This window comes from Lolium rigidum, chromosome 3, assembly GCF_022539505.1.
Source record: "Lolium rigidum isolate FL_2022 chromosome 3, APGP_CSIRO_Lrig_0.1, whole genome shotgun sequence".
NCBI lineage: Eukaryota > Viridiplantae > Streptophyta > Magnoliopsida > Poales > Poaceae > Lolium > Lolium rigidum.
In genome coordinates, this window is record NC_061510.1 from 159,997,957 (window position 1) to 160,007,294 (window position 9,338).

Genomic DNA, 9,338 nt, shown 5'->3' on the forward strand with positions numbered 1-9,338 from the left:
ATGAGCCGGCCGAAGGTGGGCTTGAAGATGATGCGGAGGAAGTGGTCCGGCCCTGCATCCTCATGGAAGTGGCCGACGTTAGCCGGCCTTCCACGACGCTTCTGCGCCGGTCCCTCGTCGGGAACCTCATCAGCTGACCCAAGCATGATCTTCTCAGTCTGCCAGAAGAACACATGCCATTAGAGGTGTGCCTGCTCACAAGTAGTTTAGATGAAAATGGACATTGATAACATTAGTAAGGCATCATACATTTGCTCACACAGTAGGCATAGGGAGTGATCACAAACTAAGTGTAGTGTGCAATGACTGTGCCACACATGACTAAGTTTGAGGCCACCACCTAGTCTTCCATCGTGTCTTTGTTGAATCATTGGTCAACGCAAATGAGGCCTCATACATTTGGTTACATGGCAGACAGAGGGACTGTTCCCAAACTAAGTCTAGTGTGCAAAGAATATGGCGCACACGACTAAGTTTGAAGGCAACACCTTGTCTTTCATTGTGCCTTTGTTGAATCATTGGCCAATGCACTAGACAAACCAAAACGAGACCTCATATTTAGGATCACACGGCATGCAAAGGGATTGTCCGTAAAATAAGTCTAGTGTGCAAGTAATATGACACACATGACTAAGTTTGAAGGCAGCACCCTGCCTTTCGTTGTGCCATAGTTGAATCATTGCCCATTGCCGAGCTGAAGAAGTTCAAACATGGAAAGCAAGGCAGCATAGGCCTCATACAATGAGGACATATGGAGGAGATGTTTGATAAGAACCAATGACATAGTCATGTTCAGTCATGCCATAGGTTCTGATCAATCATCTCCTCACACTATGATCTCCGGTTACAATCATCGGCCTAGTTTAATCAGAAACAACACAAGTATCAGTTTAAATTGAGTACGTTATGAGTGGTACTTAGGGTACATTACAATTCTACTTAGGCCACATTACAAATTCTCCTACAGTACATCTAGAACACATTCATCACTCGTTACAAGTAGCTCTGATCCTCTTGAGCTTATCCTTGATTGTAAAGTTCAGTTGAAGCAGATCGTATATGTCATACTCTAGCTTTCTCTTCTCAGCCTCCAAAGCTTTTTTTCTGCCTTTCATTGCTGCTTCTTAGCCCTCATCACTTGTGCTTGTGTTCTCTGCAGATTCTTGAGCATAGCAATTTCGTTCTTCAAGTCCTCCCACTCCTCTTGCGTCTGAACAAACTAACGCGACTCAGCTTAATCTTTCGCACAACAATCACAACATGCTAAACCCCAACAGGAAAAAAAACCTTCCCTCTCTGCATGCACAGTAAAATATGACATTTTCACCAATCGACAACCCGGTCTAATATGGATCTACCGCGATTGGAGATTAGAGTAATAGATCTAAGCAAATCGAGACCGTGAACGGCAAGAACTGGACAAGAACAGCAAGCAATGGCAATGACACCTTGCAAACATCAATCCGAACCCTATCCTAATGGAAACCCTAGCAGATCTAATGTGCATGTTGTCGCAAATGCCCGAGCATGGCCTATTATGGCACAACGAGTAAGAGGGTGAGAAGCAGAGGTCGTTACCGCCATTGTTCCGGTCGAGGAGGAGGTCGAGTTCACGGCCAAACTCGAGATTTCGATGAAGACTGTCAATCAGGTTCAGGCCGATGTCGCGGTGCTGCTCGCCGATGTCTCCTCCGGTACCACTCCTTGCGGCGGTGCGGCGGATTGGTCAGCGGGAGGGGAACCTCTTGGTGATGTGATAGTTTGAGGGTGGTGAGAGTGAAGTCGCGAGTGAGAGAAGGAGAGGGGAGCGGTGAGGCTAATTATGACGCGTGTTCCCGAAGGGACGCGGCGTTTCCGTCTCCGTACCCCACGCGTGCAGCCTTCTGGCCACAACGGGCCTAGCTCTAGAAACTGCCATTCCGGACGTTCCTCCAGGGCTGTTCTAGGGGTGCTTTGAGACCCGTTTCATGCAACAACGCGACGGCCTGTAGACAACCAAACGGGCCAAAAATTATTGGGCAGATGCGAGCCAAGGTCCATCCAGGCTATTCTTTGTAACTTTACGTACATGGGGCTGTTGCAAGACATGCCCATTTGATCTCCAGTCCTGAGACAGTCATGAATGATGACCCTTGTCCTGAACCAAACATGTATCCCGTTTTGGCAGCCGCCCACTTCTCAGTAATCGTCGATCTTGGAACCTAGATCGACATGGCTGTCCGGCTGTCTCAAAGTAGCAAGCACTGTCCCGGTCCGACGACCAGGTGTAATGTACAGACCTATATGCAATTTGCAGCAACACCCATGCATTGGTGTCTAACCCTACAACAGGCTACAGGAGAGGCACCTCCTGTGCTGCTGCTGCTGCTTCAGTTCCTCTGTAAAACGTCGCATCACACGGTCATGGAGAGGACAGGAGGACCCTACGAGAAACAATTCACCACGTGAGCAAGAGGCGACCACTGATTGGGAGAGGTGACACTGAATGAGCATAAACAGAAAAATGTTACATGCAGGCATGCAGCAGAGCATACCGTTTATTGGGGAATGAATATCACTAATATTGGAAGTGTGTAACGTGGCTATAACAAAATTACGGAGAGAGATCTACTTCATAGTTCCTCTTAACAGAACAGATTAAGATTTCAGGCTCTAATATCTGCAAATCTAACTGCCATCATTGTTGAAATATTATTATTGCCTGTGAATCCCAATAAATAATGATTTTCGGTGAACAGGCATATGCAATTCAACATGGTACCCTGGTTTAAAGGTCCCGAGTTCAAGACCCGACCAAGGCACTTAACTAACGGTTGCAGAACAGTTCCATTTGGGCCAAGTGGCAGTCCTCAAAATTGCGAACGATGCCATCTCACCCTAGCTCAAAATGTCCCATTACAAGGGCTCTGATTGAATGCATCACAGCGGCTGTGCAACTCAAACCTCTTTCAATTGAATTTCAGTTATTTTTTAAATTGATAAGCCATTTGTTAGCATGAAAGTCTTAAGACAGACATACAGAATGTACCTTGAACCTGAAGCCCGCCAGCTTTCTGTTCGGAACAGGGAGGGAACAAGACTGCAAAACATGCCATCCCAACCACCAGAACACAACTCTCTGCCCGGTCATTTCGGTAGCTTCATGTTTCTGTTGATATGCCGGTCTTCGGTCACCAGGAATGGTATTTCCAACTGATTGCTGTAAAGAAATTTTGCACCTCTAATGTAACAGAAAACCTGAAACCTCTGCTATTAATGTATATATCAGAATTTTTTCCAATGATGCCAGTTTCAGCAATGTTCATCAAACAAACTTGATCGCAGAGACGGCAAAAGGAGTACTAAATAAACTGTAGTAGCTATACGGTGCACCCGAGATAAAGTGCACATGAGAACATCAATAATATGTAGCCATTATTGTCCTACGTGAGAAATACTATCATACTTGTTGGGTTAGACAATATATGGATTATGGGAACTTGGATTTATAGCGTTCTCATCCTTCCAAAAAGAAACAACGGGCATCTTTTAACCCCATGAAGAAAATATTCTTTTTGTATGCTAGTCATCCTGGTGCATCATAATCCAAAGGTACTGTAGAACAATCCAAATATTGTTATCACATGAAATTCAAGCTATATACTGTAGAATGTAGAAGAATCCAAGCTACAAACACCTAACATGGTCTGAAATCTAGCCATTTCTTTCAAAATAGATAGGGAAGATCCAGAATAACAGAACAAAGTGGTAGCTACTTAAGCAGTGGACACCAAATGCCATCCAACAGAAGAGGAATCTACATATGGGCGTGTCTCCTGTCGGAAGTAGAGTTATATGTACCAAGTCATATCATCAAATTATGCATCTAGGTATACAATACATGACAACTGATCTCGCAAAAAAAAAACATGACCACTGATCTCGCAAAAAAAAAACATGACCACTGAGCAATAGTTCACCATTATGAGAAACCCTAACCTCCCTCCCATGGTTTTTTTTGTGAGAAACCCTAACTTCCCTCCCGTGGCGCTCCCCAGGGCGCCGCCGGGGGGCCAAGCCCGACCACCGCACCCCCTCCCTCGAGCAGCCTCCCTCCCGCCGTTGCCGCCGGCGTCTGCCACGTTGGCGGCGGCCCCTGGCGCCGAAGGTGCTGGGGTGGAGGAGCAGCGGCGTTTCTTCGGTGCGGCTGGGGCGGCATCGACGACTTCAGCGTTGGCAGAGGTTGGGGCGGCGTCCCCGGCCTGGCGGCGGCGGCTACTCGCTGGATGGCGATGGCTTCGCTAGGTCCCCCACCTAGGCCCGCCGTCCTGTAGCGGCGTGGAGGGGCGTAGGGCGGTGGACCGGTTGGTGGAGGGTTGCGGAGACGGTGCTACGGCAGCGGCGGTCCTCGGTGGTTGCTGCCGGCGGCGGCCACGGTTGCAGCCGGTGGCGGTGCGGCCAGGGCCTGATCTGGGCCCAGGGCGGACTGCGGTTTCACAGCTGTCGGGGGCTGCGGTGTAGCCTGCTGGCTCCCGCATCCCAAGGTCATTCGTCTTGCCGGATCTTCGGTGTGACGGGCGGCGAGGATGGCCGTTTGCGTGGGGGCTCGGCCTATGTAAAGGCGGTGGTCCTAGGGTTTCTCACGCGCCAAGACGAAGACTTTCGGGATGCTGATTCCTTCTTCATCTGGCCGGAATGATGAATTCCGGAAGGCTCCGCCGGCGAATGAAACAGTGCATCTTTTGTCTGGAGTTCGCTGGATCGGGTGGTATTCGGTCACGCGCACCCATGCTTTTATTCCGACCGTTTGGTTCTGGAGGGAGCAGCGTGAAGCTCTGTTCTGTGTTGACATCAAGTGACTTGGTCCATGATGAAGTCAGAAGCAGAGAATATCTTGAAGGCCGGATTGGAATACTAGCTAAGGGAGGTTCAAGTCTTCGCGATGTTGAGGGGCTTGCTTGGTGTCTGGGCTTTGCAGCAGTGGTATGATAGTGGGGGTGGCAGCACAGGTGAAGTTCAAAGTCCTACCTTTCAGGGTGAAAACCCAAGGTCTAGCCTTAACTGGTTGTGCCTGGCAATGACCTTGTTGGAGGCATTGTTTTTGAGAGCGGGGACTATCTTTAGGGTGAAAACCTAAAATCTTTTGATCGGGCGACGATGGTGCTGGTGCACTGTTCCCTTCTTGGAGGCGTCGCTTTTGAAGAGTCTATATTTCAGGTGTTGTCCTGGTGGTGGATGTATTGCTATTGCTAGGTCTGAGATAGCGAGACTAGACTTTTGTTTCTTAGTTTTCTTTTGCTCTTTCTTGGCTGTGTGCATCCGTACTGCCATTTGGATGTTGCGTTATTACAGAGGATCCGTACTTACATTAGGCTGAGTGTAATTGGTATCTTCTGATATTAATATATTCCCTTTATCTAAAAAAAGTTCACCATTATGGAGAAAAAGTTCACCATTATGGAGAAGCTGTAGCAAGTCTTAGCAGGAATGGCCTAATTTTTTTGTTTAACAAATAATTATTTATGTCTTGCAAAATCCTGTATGCCCATGTGACAAAACTTCAAAAATATGATCTCAACCCAGGATAACCGTTTTATTTAATCTTCTTTCACAACTTCTGAGAAGCAATATGTAAGCATGATACAGCAAAAGACAGAATGCACATAAGTGTGAAGCTCACTGGCTTGCTTCTTCTAATCACAGACAGTGACCAAATTTGCAACGGAGTGGCCTTACAGTTCTAAATTCCTTGATTGGTTTTGCTAAACATTCCCTGTAGAAGTGTTCCGTCATCAGGAACATAACCAAGCAGACATACATGTTAATTCAACAGATGCTTATACTGTCCCAAATCTACACAACATCTTAAAGTTCTTCTAACCCAGTGTGAACACAAGCACAACTACATATGAATCGAGCAGTTCCCAAAAGCTACCCAAAAAACTACAAGATCATTTTGGAATGGAGGAACTGCGGAAGAGTTTTACTGCCAAACTGCAGACTGCAGACTGCAGACTGCCTGCATAGTCTACATCATTATGTTTCTTCAATAATGTATATGTTTGGAAATAAGCTTCATAACCTCATAGGGGGCAAAAGGAGAACATGTTCTAAGCGACATCAACATAAGAGCAGGTCTGGGAAAAGAATACACTACTAGTCACAAGACCAATATTCTGTAAAACCCAAGTAACTAGCTAAAGTCCATGACAATGGCAAACACACACTTGTCATGATAAGCCTCGATCTTTAGAGATTCGGAGTTTTCTACTTCATCATAGAACGGCCCCATGCCCTCCTTTGCATTTTATATGAAAGTAGTGGAGAAGACAAAAGCTTGAAAATTGCCCTGGCCAGTGACATGAACTTCTTTTCAAATATGCATCTTCCATCAGCAGTCCGCGATGTCCTAGGTTCCTGGCTAAGAACAGTAAATTGATTCATCAGGAGTATGTTTTTTTTCTACATTCGAAACTGCAACAGGATACAAGCATAAAATATCAGTATAAGTGGTGACAAAAGGGAGAAGATTCAAGAGGGAACAAGAAGTCAAGAACAAGTAAACAAATGTGCTAACAAACCAGGTTCCTTACAACTATATATAACTGGAACCGTGATACGACAACATGTACATCTTAGTCATTCAACTTCCTTACTGTCAAACTTGCAAGGATGACATACATGTGAGACAGCAGGGAAAGAGTAAAGATCACTATAGTGTTTTATTCAAGAGAAGTTAAGATTGATTTCATGGGAACATGCTAGTGTGCATGGCATTACGTACTAGATGATCTAAGCAAGAAAGCCAGAAAGATTAGTTGAACTATCTGACTTATAGTACATATTAAGTAGCTCCTGGATATTAATTGTATGATATCGCCATAAAATAAATAAACAACAGAAAGATACTGCCATACTGGATAATAATAAAAGGGGGAAATGCATTCATCCACTTATGTTTTGTGTAAAATAATTATACTTTTCCCCTTGGATGTTGCAGTAGGCATGTAGTATTATGCTCTGAAAAAAAACTTTAATATCCTGAGTCTATAACCGAACAGAGCACATAAGACTTCGCATTAACGCACTAACAAAACATCTAACCAGGATATTGATAATGGAACGGTTAATGCAAATGATTCTCATAAAATTGTTGAACCTATGCAAGAAAAACTTTGAAAGCGTAAAAGTAAAATTGTCACTAATCATTGACACACCTCAGCAGTAAAAGTAGCTCTAAAGACTCAGCAGGCTTCCCGTGTATATGCCAATGGATCTGGAATCCCTCACTTCCAATGCATCAGCGTAAGTTCCGGTTTTTGGATCATAGCTTTTTAGAAGTCCCCCTGCATGAGAAAACAAGATCCTCCCATCATGTAGTACCAGAAAAGGATGCACACCCAAATGAGCAATAGGTGGAAGAAAATAGTATTTCTTCTCCCAGATTGCATTCTCAAAATCTGTCAGGAACCACAAGTCCATAGAGATGTTATGGTTGTTGTGAACTGTCACTAGGGAGAAATCCAGTTCAGCCAATGACAACTGTAGATTGAGATGCGCATAACAGAAATTCTCATGGTCCTCAACAAACGTGCGTACAGGTCCCGGACCCTGCAGAGTACCCATCCACTCCTCTGTCTCAAGGTTGAACGAAGCTATGCTGCCGGGTTCAATGGTTAGCACCCCTGTACTGAAATAATTGGTGTAAAAATCCATCAAGAAATACACCACTCCATCCACGACGGCACATCTCATGTGTTCACCGCGACTGGCAAAGACTAGGGCTGGAGGACTCTGCTTTCCTCTCCATTTTCCACAGTATGCGCCGTCAAGGGTGATGACTTCGCACAGCTGTCTGTCACCAATAGTAGCTATACGGATCACCTTGTACTCTCCGGTGGAAGAAACCTGTCCCAAAGCACATGACTCCACTTGTCCACGCCCATAATTCGCCCGTATTTCATCATCATGCGCCAATTCCTCCGAGTGACACTGTGGCAAGACGAGAGTAACCCCGGTGGCCGGGTTAAGTACCCATAGGCCCAGAGGGTACAACTTCCTAGTGAAGCAGATGCGATCAAGACGGGTGCGCAGAACACTGATGCTGTCGTGGCTGACTGGAAACACGGCAAAGACATGGCCTGACTCGTCCTCAACAACGATGTCACTCTCTATGCTCGGAATCCGCTTGACTATGTTGCCGGACAAGTCGACAACATCGACACCGTTGGCTATGTCCTGGTCGCGGTAGGCCACAACGAGGAGTGGAGCTGTGTGGCGGGACTTGTGCTCCGCGACGAACAGCGGGCTGGAGGTGAGGGCACGCCACGACGGGCAGACGGCGCGGAGGCGGCATAGATCTTTGGCCGGGATGCGAAGAAGGATTTCAACAAGTGCGTCCCTGGGCAGGTCGCCCAAGCTTGAGGCAGCGGGCAGCAGCTGAGAAGACGCCATGGCTGTAGTAACAAATGCGCTAGTGAGGCCACAAATATGAAAATGGATTCAACTCGGTGGTGTCGAGGAAAATGAGAAGGAGGCGCTTATACCGACGGTAGGTAGGCAGCAGGCCAGGCGAACGGCAGGTAGCCGGACCGGAGAGGAGGAAGAGAGAGGGTCGAGGGTGGTCGAGGAAGAAGATGCATCACCAGTGCCAGAGCTCTCAGACACATTTGCAGACATGTTAACAAGCCTAACTGTCAAAATTAGAGACATAGAAGATAGGTCAAAACAAATCATTTGATTTCAGTTTATATTCAAAAGAAGACCATTTTCAATCTCTATGATTATAAAGTTTTCATGCTACGGATTTTCATGTCAATTTGATACATAGATTATAGAATTATTGATACATAGATAGCTAGTCATTATCAATTTCCCCAGCTACTGGAACCATGTCCATTTCTCAAATACATTATCCCAGATTTTGAATCTTGTAGAGAACATCGTCACAAAACCTACTTCTTTATAATGAAAATTGTTGTTTTTGGTTCAGCCAACAATGAAGGAACCAACCAAGTTTTAGTTTGACACGAAACATAATGGTTCCATGTACAATATACAGTCTAGCTTGTGGTGATAATGATCAATTCAATGACTTGCCAATACACCAAAGCACTGGTAGAAACAACTTACAGATTAAAGGAAGCAGTGAGATCTTGATTAGTGTGGCTCACTACAGCATTGTACTTGGTGAAGTCCCCAGAGGCAGTATCAAATGCAGCATCAGCACCAAAAGCTGTCGCTTTAGTCCCAACTACAGCAGAGAAGTTACCAAGGAGATTTGCATTCAGGCCAACACTGGCATTGATGGACAGTCTGGGCAATGCAAGTACCAGAGCTCAACCTGGAACCAGAAGAGA

At 45.9% G+C, this 9,338-nt stretch overlaps 1 protein-coding gene across 5 annotated transcripts; it reads right to left on the reverse strand.

Annotated features, from left to right (window-relative positions):
- Positions 1–5,800: 5,800 nt before the first annotated feature.
- LOC124702587 (F-box/kelch-repeat protein At3g23880-like) lies at positions 5,801–8,666 on the reverse strand. 5 transcript variants are annotated; one of them, XM_047234745.1, is made up of 4 exons: positions 8,526–8,666; positions 7,401–8,435; positions 7,197–7,261; positions 5,801–6,396 (listed from the first exon to the last, which is right to left on the reverse strand). In XM_047234745.1, exons 1-3 carry the CDS (start codon positions 8,656–8,658, stop codon positions 7,224–7,226), a joined length of 1,206 nt encoding a protein of 401 aa, XP_047090701.1. In that variant the 5' UTR covers positions 8,659–8,666; the 3' UTR covers positions 5,801–6,396; positions 7,197–7,223. The 5 variants fall into 5 exon arrangements, 4 of the variants coding, with proteins under 4 accessions (XP_047090701.1, XP_047090700.1, XP_047090699.1 ...); XM_047234744.1 differs by having other exon boundaries at positions 5,801–6,400; XR_007002552.1 differs by lacking the exon at positions 7,401–8,435 and having other exon boundaries at positions 5,801–6,400; positions 7,197–7,325.
- Between the last annotated feature and the right edge of the window lie 672 nt (positions 8,667–9,338).